General features: G+C 38.1%; 1 protein-coding gene and 1 pseudogene across 2 annotated transcripts; both read right to left on the reverse strand.

Moving 5' to 3' along the window:
* Positions 1-585: 585 nt before the first annotated feature.
* LOC131325591 (putative receptor-like protein kinase At3g47110) lies at positions 586-4,083 on the reverse strand (annotated as a pseudogene).
* Positions 4,084-6,100: 2,017 nt separating this feature from the next.
* On the reverse strand, positions 6,101-9,624 carry LOC131325590 (putative receptor-like protein kinase At3g47110). 2 transcript variants are annotated; one of them, XM_058357920.1, is made up of 3 exons: positions 8,804-9,624; positions 6,821-8,659; positions 6,101-6,710 (listed from the first exon to the last, which is right to left on the reverse strand). In XM_058357920.1, exons 1-3 carry the CDS (start codon positions 9,498-9,500, stop codon positions 6,265-6,267), a joined length of 2,982 nt encoding a protein of 993 aa, XP_058213903.1. In that variant the 5' UTR covers positions 9,501-9,624; the 3' UTR covers positions 6,101-6,264. The 2 variants fall into 2 exon arrangements, with proteins under 2 accessions (XP_058213903.1, XP_058213902.1); XM_058357919.1 differs by having other exon boundaries at positions 6,821-9,624.
* Between the last annotated feature and the right edge of the window lie 5,393 nt (positions 9,625-15,017).

Raw genomic sequence — 15,017 nt, forward strand, 5'->3', positions numbered from 1 at the left:
TTCAAGTGTGTGACTTGGTCACATGAGTGTCTTCTGCGATTAGCAACGTCGAGTGACTTCAGTTGCCCCCGATTGAGTGGCTTCCCGGGACTATCCCAACCTCGTAGGTTTCGGCCTGCATCAATTAGATTATGAATGGAATGAAAAAAGAGAACGACTAAAGCATAAGTTTACATCTAAAATAGACATCACTACCATACCGTAATACTTCTTTCTAGTTCGACTTCGACATAATCAAGGGAATGATAAATCAACTCAAGACAGGACTTCACAAAACCCAACAATATACATCATACTTGAATTCACAACGGTTTTAGCCCCGACTTCAGGCAAGCTTGTAGGCAGCTAGAGCTTCGATTGGCCTGATTATACGTGGTATTAGTAGAAACAAACACTTTTATGTTTAATGATGATGTAGGCTGTAGCCTCTAGCCTGAACTGTGGTACTTGTTCTGAGTGTTCTGTTCCTCATTTCAAAGTTCTTGGACGGTATTAGTCTGTAGTTCCCAACTGATCGAAAAGAACCCCAGCAACCAAGTTTTTTGTTCTTTTTTATTCAGCAAGTTGAAACCTCCAGAACTTAAAGAGTAGGCAACAGAAAAAAATATGCTAATTCCTAGACATGAGAATCGTCATTCTCTGTTATATACATTGCAAGATATTTATCCACTTCAGTTCATTTAACGACAATAGTACAATTACTATGGAGACAGAAGCTATAAAAAACCATGTAGCCTATGGTGTTGTTCTCTCATTCCTCTTCTTAGATCTTTGATATGAATCTCTGATTGCGTACATTTTGTTCACGACGATGTTCATTGGCATTCGTGCCCTCGGTAGTGAAGCAGAACACGAAAGTCCAATTTTCAGCACTGAAACCATGCAATCCATTACAGTTTCACTTGTAGATATACTGTTCTGTGAATCATGATCACTGATGATAGCTCTCTCTTCATTTTTCACTTCTTCGTTCTCAACATAAACCTTGTATCCTTCTTCTTCCCAGAGCAGCGATCGGTCTACTATTCCCATCACGCCTTCAGGCAAAGTCGTTGCAACAAAGCTGTGAATGCTTAGCCCGTCTTTGAATTTATCATTTGTTGGTCTCTTTCCTGTAAACATCTCCAATAAGAGAATCCCATAACTGTAAACATCTCCTAGTGTGGTTACTCGACCCCCCATACCACTTTCTGAAAGTTTGAAGAAGTAAAAGAATTTGTCAAGAAGGTACAATAACTACACTGCAATTATGCAATTGGGTTATCAGTAACTAATCCTAACCAAATGGAACAAACATAATACCTGGAGCAATGTACCCAATGGAACCCTTCAGCACCACAGATAAGTCTTGGTTCTTGGAAAGATGATTTGATGCTTCCATAAGAAAACTTGCTAATCCAAAGTCACCGACATGGGCTGTCATATCATCATCCAAAAGGATGTTGCTTGGCTTTAGGTCACAATGCACAATCGGTATGTCACAATGATGATGGAGATATTCCAATGCACAAGCAACGTCTATGGCGATGTTCAGTCTCTGAATAAAGTTCAAACTCTTAATTTTGGTTTGCTCACTGTGTCCTGGATGCAACCATTGCTCTAGGCTTCCATTGGACATGAACTCGAGTACTAGCGCTTTGAATTCATTGCCTTGCTGATCAACGCTTGAACATATGGTTACAATCTTAAGGAGATTTCGATGCCGTATACTCTCCAAAGCATTGCATTCATCCACAAAACTCTTGGAAGCACCTTTTTTTTTTGAAGGTTCAGTACTTTGACAGCTACAATTGCACCATCACTGGAAAGAATTCCTTTGTATACAGAACCAAAACTTTCTGAACTGATCAAATTGCCCTCGGAAAATCCGTTAGTTGACTTAAAAAGCTCTGAGTAAGAAATTCCCCATTGCCAAACGTTTGTCGAGTTTGCATTTGAAGCCATCTTGGTTGATTTTTTAATCACATAACAAGCAGCCAAAGAGCACAAAAACAAGGTCAAAACGATTGCAACAGTAACAGGGATAACTACTTTGGGGCGAAGAAATTTTCTTGATGATTTTGTGTCTACTCGAGAACATAAAGGCAAATGCAAGTCTGAAACACCTCCACACAGATTATTATTCCCAAGGATTGAAATTGCAGTGACATTACTAAAAATCCCTTCAAGTGGCACTTGGCCGTCAAAATTATTGAATGAGAGATCGAGTTTCTTAAGAAGCAAAAGCTTCCCGAGAAATTCCGGAATTTGTCCGGACAAGTTATTGTGCGAAAAATCTACGTCTTGTAAACCTCTTAAAGCTTGCAAAGATTCAGGAATTTTTCCTTGTAGGAAATTACCCTCCAAAAGCAGGCGCTCCAAACTAAGACAGCTGCTAATAGTATTAGGAATTTCACCAGACAATTTGTTCCCTGAAACATCAAGTTCCATGAGATTTATCAAGTTACCCACTTCAAATGGCAATGAACCAGTCAAAGAATTATTAGACAAGACCAGAGATATCGAAAGCGAAGAGAGACCAATGATTTCTTTTGGTATGGTGCCACTGAGGTTGTTACTACTAAGGTTCATTACCTGCAGTTTACTGCAACTTCCAAGGCTTAGAGGAATACTTCCTTCTAGCCTATTCTCCTCCATAAAGAGCCTCGTTAACGATGTCAAGTTACCAAGAGAGGATGGAATCAGCCCAGAAAATCTGTTGACATTCAAATATAATCCGGCTAGTTGTCGAAGCGCTCCAACACCCTCAGGAATACTACCATTCAAGTAGTTCCCTTCCAACCCCAAAAGGGTCAAATTCACGAGGTTTCCTACCCCATTAGGAATGCCCCCATATAACATATTAGAACCCAGAGTAAGTCTTTGGAGAGTGGTTGAAAGGTTGGCAATGGAGTTGGGCAATTTCCCACCAAACTGATTTCTTCCCAATCCCAAAACCTCTAAACTCGTCCAATTAGCCAAATATTCCAGAAAATTTAGGCCACCAATTTTACCACCTCCAAGTTTATTATCATCAAAGTTGAAATGATTCATACCTTGCAAGATTCCTAAACTTCTTGGCAATGTCCCAGTAAGACTATTTTGAGCAAAATCAACCAACCTAAGGCCGGAAGCATTTGATAAGGAAACCGGTATTGGTCCTGTGAAATTGTTTAAGCCCCCAGCAAATATTTCAAGATTAGGAAGGGTAAGTCCTACATCTGATGGGAGTTTACCTTGTAACTTGTTCTGAACAACATTAAAGAAGTACAAGGAGGAAATATTGTAGATTGACAAAGGAACCGTACCTGAAATCCCATTTAGGGAAACTTGAAAAAAGCCTAAAGCGGGTAGAAGTCCAATTTGTTCCGGTATGGTTCCTTGTAGGCTATTTTGCATGAGCGAAAGAATGTAGAGAGACGAAAGGTTTCCGATGGAAGCTGGGATTACTCCAGATAGATTGTTGCTCTCAGCTACTAGATAAACCAACTTGGAAAGTGAGCCGAGTTGCTCTGGAATTTGCCCAACAAGCTGATTTTTCGTCACACGAAAAATCGTGAGCTCTCTACATTGACTGATATTACTTGGGATTTTCCCAGAGAACGAATTATAAGACAAATTGAGATGTTGCAGCCGGATTAAGCGGCCGATTTCTTGAGGAATTTGACCTTGGAAATTGTTGTGTTTCAGATTGAATCCAGTGAGGAAAGTGAGATTTCCTATAGAAGGTGGAATGGAGCCAGACAGATTCTGTGATTCCAAGTTAAAAACTATTACTCTTCCATTGGTGGGATTGCATTCAACACCTACCCAATTGCAGAACTGAAGGGAATCATTCCAAGAGGGCATGATTTGAAATGGGTCTTGAGTTATGTGTTTCTTGAAATCAAGTAAAGCAATTCTATCAGTCTCATTGCCAGAAGTACTACCGGAAGCTATTGCAGATTCCAGGCCTGATATCAAAAGCACAAGAAGAATTCTGGGAAAGAGATAAGAAGGCTTCATTGTGTTTGTTTATAATGAAGTCCTGATGTAAGGATCACTAAATGCAATATGTATAAACAAACTTGTGGACTATGGAATCACTTTTTGTCAATGTGTAAGAGATATTTGTTCAAGTCTGAGCCCAGATAATTTATTATGGGGTTGTTTAAGTCTTCCTATAGATACGTACAGTATTTCTTAAGCAATGAAAGAGATTGGTGGCAATTTTGAGAATTTAAAGAGGGTAGTTTGATTTTCTGAAACAACTCCACAAGCATGTGGGTTCCAATTTTGAAAAGAAGCTCAACTTGATGGGAAAGAGTTCAAGATTGAAAGGGACATGGATGTTGATTTCTTGTCATCTCATTTTACTTTCCAGCTGCTAAAATGTTACAAAGAATGAGTGGTTCAACATTTGTTGCAATTAGGCCCAAAGAGAACTCAGCGACATTTAGGGTACAAATTTCATGCCTTATCTGAAACCACACCATTCATCAACAAAACGTTATCTTTTCGAAGCATGAAACCAATGAAGATGACATTTACAAAAAAAAAAAAAATTAGTATAATCGAGTTCAGCATCATATCTCCAGGTGTAGACTGCGAATTCAACGGCAAGAAAACCAACCAATCAAATCAAACTCGTTTAATCCACAATCACGACTGCTAGGTGTGTGCACAAGGGGTGCAGGGGTGCCCGGCCCTGCACACATCAAAATATCCCTACTAATTATACTTATTTTACAGCTTAATTTAGAAAATTATATAGAATCGCTTCCAAGTTCCTTGTGTTTGAAAAAACTCCCCAAGCCCTTCAGTCTGCGGCGGGAACAAACTCAAGTTGGTGTGGCAGGTCATCCAAGGAGATTGCTCTGTGTCCATACCTGGCCACTCTAGATTTGGCCACTCCAACCCCCCTTTCATGAGTGTGATTGACGGCTATGACTCCGGTGTCTTGGTTCCAGACGGCTTTTGTTTTGTTTTGTTTGTTTGTTGTTGCTATATTTCCGGACCGGTAGTGTCCGTTTTTTGTACTATGTTCTTTCTTATATATAATATATGGGATGATCATGCTCGGCCAACAAAAAAAAAACTCCCCAAATTCAAAAGACACCTAAAATTTTAATTTACAACCATTTTTTGGCCATAAAATGAAATGAGTACGATGTATAATTATGATACAGTATAATCTCTGTAGTCAATACTAATACCTTTAATCGAGCCCCGCTAAATACAGATTATGCATTTGCTACTTTACAAACTTGTCTCTTCCTAAACCCATCAAGAATACATTCTTTCTCCGTCAAAAAGATTAACCTGTCCGTACAAAGAGAACTTAAAAGAATACTCCATTTGTGTCGAGAAAAATTCAAACTTCTCTCAATAAATTAGACGAATTCATCGGCCAAAAAATTTCAACTTTTTTCAACAAATATGAATTACTTTTAAGTTCTCATTTTGAGGAACTAATAAAATAGTATTATTATTGCCGATCAAAAATAAATAGTATTATTATTTTGCTATTAATGTAAAAATAAATTAGATTCAAGCCTCAATAAATACGAATTGCGCTATACATAATTATGTATAGAGGTAGGCTAATCCGCAAATACAAGCTTAGAGTGAAAACTAGTTCGAAGACTTTGATTCATAGAGATCATAGATGGATAGTGTTGTATTGGCACCAGGCGCACCTTGACGGGTGGTCTTGGAATTTTGTGAAGGAAAAGATATGAAAGCAATATACAATAGGAGTAGTATTATTGTACGAAACCCAACCTCACTTGTGTCTCCACTAACTAATTCGGATATACCATCCGGGCGGATGAGTAACCCCTCCTCATGCAGTGGAAAACACCGGATGATGGTGGGGGCAATGACTAATTCGAGGGATGATGGTGGGGGCAATGACTAATTCGAGGGATATGCTATCCGCCCTCCATAACTTCCTCGCAAACAATCTGTACAAGAGTTTAATCGTCATCATTGATCACACATCCGAAGCATTCTTTCCCGGTGCCTGTATCTATGCATGATAATTTATTTGTGCCTATGATTCAGGGCCACCATTGCCATCCTTGGAACTCTAACAATTGACTTCATAAGAATGCCAAATACAGTACACAAAGAAAAGTAAGATGCATTTATTCTCTATATTAATACATGCTTCAAACGTGCAACATTTACAAGGGCAACCCTCTGGTTTGGATTTTCATACAGGTAAGGTAGTTAAACACGACTAGTACGGACAAATAAATGCTAAAAAAGCAAACACTTGGGAAGAAAACCAACATACGGATATCATTTCCTATTCCTCTTCTGAAATCTAATAAACGAGTCTCTGATGGCATGCATTTTGTTCGCGACAATGTTCATTGGAATCCGTTCACTAGGTAGTGAATCAGAACATGAAAGTCCAAGTCTCAGCACTGAAACCGTGCAGTCCAAAACCATTCCGCTTCTAGCATTACTGCTCTGGGGATCTCCATCATTGATTATAGCTCTTTCTTCCATTATCCCGTCTTTGTTACCATGATCACCCTCCTCCTCCTCCTCTTCCAAGAGTAATGATCGGTCTACTATTTCCCTGACACGTTCAAGCAAACCCATTGAAACAAAGTCGCAAATACTGAGTCCATCGTTGAAGATGTCATCAGTTGGTCTCTTTCCAGTAAACATCTCCAACAAGAGAATCCCGTAGCTGTAAACATCTCCTAGTGTGGACACTTGGGCCCCCATACCATTTTCTGAAAGGATGAAAATAGAAAAATGATTACAAGGGTAGTACAACCAGAATTATGCAATGGGTTATCAGTAAGTAGTAGTCAGTGGCAGCAAGATTGAATAAACAAGATACCTGGAGCAATGTATCCAATAGAACCCTTTAGCCCCACAGATAAGTTTTGCTCATTCGAAAGATCATTCGCTGCTTGAATAAGAAACCTTGCCAATCCAAAGTCGCCGACATGGGCTGTCATATCATAATCCAATAAGACATTGCTGGGCTTTAGGTCACAGTGCACGATTGGTATCTCGCAATGATGATGGAGATATTCCAATGCAGAAGCAACGTCAACAGCTATGTTCAATCTTTGGATAAATTTTAGACTTTTATTAGCTTCATTTTCCTCATTAGGTCCCGGATGGAGCCACTGTTCTAGGCTTCCGTTGCACATGAACTCGAGTACTAGAGCTTTGAAGTCATTACCATGTTGATCAACACTCGAACACGTGGTTATGATCTTAAGGAGATTACGATGTCGTATATTCCTCAAAGCATTGCATTCATCCATGAAACTCTTGGACGCACCTTGCTTTTCAAGATTTAGTACTTTAACAGATACAACTGCACCATCACCGAAAAGAATTCCTTTGTATACAGAACCAAAACTACCTGTACCAATCAAATTTTCCTCAGAAAACCCATTGGTTGACATGGCAAGTTCCATGTAAGAAATTCCCCGCTGCCAATCCTGTGTGGAGAATGCAGCTAAAGATTTCTTGTTTGATTTTCTAATCACATAACAAGCAGCCAAAGAGCACAGAAGTATGCCCAAAATAACACAAGTAGTTACAGGTATAACTACACTGGGGGCAAGAAATTTTCTTGATGATTTCTTGTCAACTTGAGAACATAAAGGCAAATGCAAGTCTGAAATGCCTCCACATATCTTATTATTCCCGACTATAGAAATTGCGCTGAAATTTCCAAAAATCCCTTCAATTGGAACTTGGCCCTCCAAACTGTTGAAAGAAAGATCGAGTTTCTTGAGCAACAAAAGCTTCCCAAGAAACTCTGGGATATGTCCGGACAAATTATTGCGTGAAAAATCTAACTCTCCTAAACCTCTTAAAGCTTTCAGTGATTCGGGAATTGTTCCTTGTAGGAAATTACAACCCAAATTCAGGCGCTCCAAACTTATACAACGGCTGAGACTGCTAGGGATTTCACCCGACAATTTGTTATTGGAAAGATCAAGCTCCATGACGTTAAACAAGTTACCCACTTCAAATGGCAAAGAACCTGTGAAAGAATTATTGGACAAGACCAGAGATATCGAAAGCGAAGAGAGACCAATGATTTCTTTCGGTATGGGGCCACTCAGTTTGTTGCTACTAAGGTTCATTACCTGCAGTTTACTGCAACTTCCAAGGCTAGGAGGAATACTTCCTTCTAGCCTATTCTCCTCCATAAAGAGCCTCGTTAACGATGTCAAATTACCGAGGGAAGATGGAATTAGCCCCGAAAATCTGTTGACATTCAAATTTAATACGACTAGATGCCGAAGCGTTTCAACCCCATCGGGAATACTACCATTCAAGTAGTTCCCTTCCAACCCCAAACTGGTCAAATTCACGAGGTTTCCAACCCCATTAGGAACGCTTCCATATAACATATTAGAACCCAGAGAAAGTCTTTGGAGAGTGGTTGAAAGGTTGGCAATGGAGTTGGGCAATTTCCCACCAAACTGATTTCTTCCCAATCCCAAAACCTCCAAACTTGTCCAATTAGCCATATATTCCAGAAAATTTAGGCCACCAATTTTACCACTTCCAAGTTTATTATCATCAAAGTTGAAATGATTCATACCTTGCAAGGTTCCTAAACTTCTTGGCAGTGTCCCGGTAAGACTATTTTGAGCAAAATCAACCAACATAAGGCCCGAAGCATTTGATAAGGAAACCGATATTGGTCCTGTGAAATTGTTTAATCCCCCAGCAAATATTTCAAGATTAGGAAGCGTATGGCCTACATCTGGTGGGAGTTTCCCTTGAAAATTGTTTTGAACAACATTAAAGAAGTACAAAGAGGAAATATTGTAGATTGACAAAGCCGTACCCGAAATCCCATTTTGGGAAACTTGGAAAAAGCCTAAACCGGATAGAAGACCAATTTCTTCCGGTATGGTTCCTTTTAGGCTATTTTGCATGAGCGAAAGATGGTAGAGTGACGAAAGGTTTCCAATATAAGCTGGGATTATTCCAGATAGATTGTTGATGTCAACTGCTAGATAAACCAACTTGGAAAGTGAGCCGAGTTGCTCTGGAATTTGCCCAACAAGCCTATTTTTCCTCACATCAAAAATCGTGAGCTCTCTGCATTGACTGATATTACTTGAGATTTTTCCAGAAAATGAATTGTAAGACAAGTTGAGATGTTGCAGCCGGATTAGGCGGCCGATTTCTTGAGGAATTTCGCCTTGGAAATTGTTGTCTTTCAGATTGATTCCAGTAAGGAATGTGAGGTTTCCTACAGAAGGTGGAATGGAGCCAAAGAGATTTTGTGATTCCAAATTCAAAATCGTGACTCTTCCATTGGTAGGATTGCATTTAACACCTATCCAATGGCAGAAATGAAGGGAATCATTCCAAGAGGGCAAGATTCGAAATGGGTCTTGAGTTATGTGATTCTTGAAATCAAGTAAAGCAATTCTATCAGTCTCATTGCCAGAAGTACTACTGAAAGCTATTGCAGATTCCAGGCCTGATATCAAAAGCACAAGAAGAATTCGGGAAAAGAGATGAGAAGGCTCCATTGTGTTTGTTTCGAATGAAGTTTGTGATATCAGGACTAAATCCAATATGTATAAACAAACTTGTGAACTGAGGAAAAATAATAGTCCTATGTGATGTCTCTTTCTTGGCTCAGATATTTTATTAGTTGCTTGGAATGACGGATAGAGATACTTGGTTTCGAGTATTCCTGGAGATGGAGTATTTTTTAAGCAATGAAAGAGGTTGGTGGTGCAGTTGAGTATCAATGCGTAGTTGCGTACCTTGATTTTTCTGAAAGTCCTAATGTAAAATTGTGAAACCTCAGCAATCACTTTCACAGTTACATCCATTGAAATAGTTGAGGTTGGGTTTCGTGTAATAAAATACTCCTATTGTATATCGCTTTCACTTCTTTTCTCCTCACAAAATCCCCAGAGAACTGGTATGTCTGCATGTCATGGTGTGTACAACACTTATCAATCTATGATATCTATAAATCAAAGTCTTCGAACTAGCTTTCACACAGAGCTTGTATTTGCGGATTAATTTATCAGAGTTTAGTTAAAATAAGAACAAAATCATGTATAAAATTGAGTCTAAAAAATTGATGTTTTTTAACTTTTTTTTCTTAGAAAGAAGAGCAAATTCATAAGTTTCGGCCTTGGCCTACGACTGAAGCCTTGATTTCTCTGTTTCCTTAACAATGAGAATCCTAAAATTCCTATCACAGTAGGGTCCCCCGTATGGGAATCTTAAATAAGCTTCACACTTGTGGCATCTTTTATATATAGGTCGAAGTATTATAATGAGGAGCTGGATTTTCTACAATCTAAATCGAAAATCGTTCATTTTATAGATATCGTTGAGATTAACCACAAGAAAAAATCACGATGATCAAATATCATACAATATGATTTTAAAACACAAATTATCTTAAAAAAATGAAATGATTGTGTGGTGATTGAAACTCTCGTCCCCCAGGAGGGAATTTCTCCTACTCACCCCATCATTTTTAGACGGTGTCGAACTCAAATCTGGGGTGTTTGGTTTTCATATCCAATCACCCTAAGCGACGAAAACCTTGGGTTCTCTAGCAACAGCGGTGGCGGCACCTTGCATAAGCAACTGCGTTGGGATGAAGTGTTGGAAATCCGGTCTTCAAAATGATGAAAGTGATGGGGTCGTCGTCTCTTCAAAATTTGGAAACGAAAGAAACCATTCGAGTCGCGTTAGGAGAATGCTTTCTTAAAGATAGTATTTGCCTCCACCAGAAGGTGTGCACCGGGTTACAGCAAATCCGCCTTCAAGATAAATCGAATCCGAACTCTAGGTTCTTTCTGTCTGTGTTTGCACAAACGAAGACAGACAGAATATTCACTTAGCAAATGTAAAAGAACCAATGACTGATATTCTATTTCTGTGGAATAATAGAATATCAGTTTGCCATTCTAGGAAGAGAATGTGTAGAGAGAGGAAGCAATTCAGTATGGAATTTTTCCGGTCCATCGAATGACTTTACAAATGGCCTATTTATAGACTTATAAGCACCCTTGTGTGAAAGGTTGTGTCTCTAGTAAACAACCATAAGAAATGATCATGTCTATTGAAGACAATTAATGGAAAGAACATGCCTATTAGTAGGCTCCCTTTAAACATTTTAGGAAGGGTCATTTCTCTTGGAAGCACCCCATGATTCACATCCCTTCTTAATAATAACATTTTTCCCAAATGAACACAAACCCAATTTAATGGGTGTTACAACCATTTACATAAAGTCTCAACCCATACGAAAAGGTATAGCAACCTTTCACAAAAATCTCACTCGATACCGTTTCAAAAATTCTAAACTAAAATCCAATTTTATTTTGAAAAACTCCAACAATCCCCCACCATTTTCGAAATATAGAATAAGAGTTCTTGGTTCTCTCAAAAGGCTTGTGCATACATGAATAGTGTCTCACGATTTTAACCATCCACTTAATGAACCATGACAAAGCTAACCAGGGCAGCATAGTAGACGTATCTTTTGAACTGGTTGTCCTCTAGTGACCAACTGGACATGTCTCACACATAATCCTCCAAGTAATGCAGATATCTCAATCGGTTGATCCGTGAACTGGCCTTGGGTCTTTATCTTGATTTCATGAGCGCTTTAAGGTCTAGCCCTCTTGACCTATAGAAAATGGCACCACTTCCACACTGACATTAGTAGATTCTTACCAGTACCCCTGTAACAACAACACCTAAAATCTATTAAGAGCTAAGTAGCTCATCATCCTTTGTTTACACATTACAAGTACCAAGCACTCTACCTTGTGATGAATAAAATAACATTTTGAGTGCTTACAATCATGACATATGGTGTAGTTTCTCATTGAACTCAAGAGATTGGAAGCATCAACCAGTTGAGTTGAGTTTTCACCAAGAGAGATGAAATTAAGTGGGCAAAAGTCTCATCTCCTTTGATGTCTTTCACACCAAATCTCTTGCAAGAATAAATAAAACCATTGTTGTGAAAGCAATATTTTTCATAGCTATATTACTATAGTTTATGACGCGTTTCACTTATCCGGACTACCACCACAGTCATAACTATCAACTCTCTCTTAAGTGATTTATTGAGAAATTTATCTGTGACAAAATACCATGTCACCTAATCTCATTATAAAAATCCCACTTTAATTCAAGATAGAAAACCCCGACAAAATAGATTTACTATTTATCCATGATTTCCATGCTTAAATTGTATCAAGCGCCTTTGTATCCATTATTACTAATTAATGGATACCAATTACAAGCATATAAATCAATTCCTCTAAATAAACTTATTTAGAACTAATTAACTTGTGGACCATAGTTGACTGGACAACTATACAATCAAGATAGTAGAAATTCGTCATTCCACATCTTTGTTTGCTCTCCAATATACATGGGAGAAACACATGACCTAAAGGTCACACTAACAATATTACTTCCAATGAAACGAACTTCGTTTCAGTTTCATTTATTTCTTGGAATAATCATGACCCTTCATTTTAATCCAAACACCACATCCCTTTGTTTATTCTCCAATGGTCACGCCATATAGTTTAAATCCAAAAGTCACATCTTTTGGGTTACACCCACAGGTAAAATCCTTAACCTCCACATATATACTATTACATGTATATATCAAAGTGTATCTTGGTAAAGGCCAAAGAAGAGCCAAACCGTCTGTTTTTGTTTCCATAAAAACAAACCCATTCAAGTAATGAATTCAAAATACCCACCATTGTGATTACCTTATGCAAAGAACATGCATATAAACTTACGAACTTATGATTGTATGTTCAAATTGGAAATGTCATTCAAATCAAAGATATGAAAACTACATATCTAGCATTTGCGTAAAGCAAAACATTCGAGATAATTTTGAATAGCCACCGATTCGGTTAACCACCAACCACGTGTCCAAACAGTACTGTAACCTTGTACTTACCCCAACACGGATCTGGTTCTTGATCAAGGCCGTCAAACATTGCTCATTGAGAGCCACATAACACATTTTCATGTTACAGAAACCCCACCATGACACAATTACCATGTCAAGTATCACAGGCCACATAAACCTTGGCTATAAAAATCCATTCGAAACTATCCATGAATAAAATCTTATTTCCATGCTCATAAAAGAAATATTTATAAACATGATTGTTCCATAAAGTCAAGTGTCAACAAATCCCACTTGAAAGAAAGATGCTCTACAAAAAGTGAATAATAAAAACTGACAAAAGACACCCTTGTTCCGAAATGACACCCACCAAAGTAAAAAGTTGCATTGATCCGTTGCTTAACGATGACTAACAGTTACGTGCGAATAGTTGCAATTATTCAACACCAACGATCAAACTTTTCTACTTCCAATGCCATGCACATAAAGTCTGTTATACCTAAACACAGATAGAATAGAATCGAAACAGAATGGAATCATTCCATAATGATGTCACACCTGGCCGGGGAATCATGAAAGAGAACTAGCAGTGAACTATCCCATTCCCTCACGGCTACAAATATGGTGAGAACAACTTAATTACTGAAAACCAGATCACCATAATTTGATTAGATAATCATTTTCTTTGAAGTCGCTAATTACATCTATCCGTCTTCGTCTTAAGGACCCATACCATAATCAATCCACTTTTATTTTTGGAAATACTGTCTTTAGATTGTTGAAAATCTAGTCTTCAAAATGACGAAAGTGATGGAATCGTCTCTTCAAAATCTGGAAAACAAAATAACCTTTCAAGTCGCGTTAGAAGAACGCTTTCCTAAAAACAGTATTTGCCCTCACCAGAAGGTGTGCACCGGCTTATAGCAAATCCGCCTTTAAGATATATAAATCGAATCCGAACTCTTGGTTCTTTTTGTTTGCATTTGGACAAACGAAGACGGACAGAATATCCGCTAAGTAAATGTAAAAGAACCAAGGACTGATACTCTATTTCGTGGAATAACAGAATATCAGTTTTCATTCTAGGAAGAGGGTGTATGGAGTAAGAGCTATCCAAACTGGAATCTTCTAATCCACCAAATGACCATACAAACAGCCTATTTATAGGGCTTATAGGCACCCTTCAGTCTGCGGCGGGAACGAACTCAAGTTGGTGCGGTGGGTCATCCAAGAGATTGCTCTGTGTCTATACCTGGCCACTCCAACCCCCCCCCCCTTCATGAGTGTGATTGACGGGTATGACTCCGATGTCTTGGTTTCAAGCGGCTTTTGTTTTGTTTTGTTTGTTTGTTGTTGCTATATTTGCGGGCTGGTAGTGTCTGTTTTTTGTACTGTGTTTTTTTCTTATCTATAATATATGGGATGATCTTGGTCAGCCAAAAAAAAAAAAAAAAAAACCTCCCCAAATTTGCTATATATATGTCGAAAAGACACCTAAAATTTTAATTTACAACCATTTTTTGGCCATAAAATGAAATGAGTACGATGTATAATTATGATACAGTTTAATCCCTATAGTCAATACTAATACATTTAATCGAGCCCCACTAAATACAAATTATGCATCTGCTACTTTACAATCTTGTCTCTTCCTAACCGATCAAGAATACATTCTTTTTCCGTCAAAAATATTAACCTGTCCGCACAAAGAGAACTTAAAAGAATACTAATTTGTGTCAAGAAAAATTCAAACTTCTCTTAATAAATTAGACGAATTCATCGACCAAAAAATTTCAACTTTTTTCAACAAATATGAATTACTTTTAAGTTCTCATTTTGCGGAACTAGTAAAATTATTGCCGATCAAAAATAAATAGTAGTATTATTATTTTGCTATTAATGCAAAAATAAATTAGATTCGAGCCTCAATAAATACGAATTGTGCTATACATAATTATGTATAGAGGTAAGCTAATCCGCAAATACAAGCTCAGAGTGAAAACTAGTTCGAAGACTTTGATTTACAGAGATCAAAGATGGATAGTATTCTATTGACACCGGACACACCTTAACGTGGGTAGACATACCAGTTCTCTTGGAATTTTGTGAAGGAAAAAATATGAAAGCG

This window comes from Rhododendron vialii, chromosome 5a (assembly GCF_030253575.1).
Source record: "Rhododendron vialii isolate Sample 1 chromosome 5a, ASM3025357v1".
Taxonomy (NCBI): domain Eukaryota; kingdom Viridiplantae; phylum Streptophyta; class Magnoliopsida; order Ericales; family Ericaceae; genus Rhododendron; species Rhododendron vialii.

Excerpts from the sequence above, each read along its gene's own strand:
- LOC131325590 (XM_058357919.1), bottom strand. The coding sequence starts at position 9,500 with ATGGAGCCTTCTCATCTCTTTTCCCGAATTCTTCTTGTGCTTTTGATA. Across the intron at positions 6,711-6,820 it reads TATTGGATACATTGCTCCAG|AAAATGGTATGGGGGCCCAA; the intron begins GTATCTTGTTTA and ends TCATCCTTTCAG.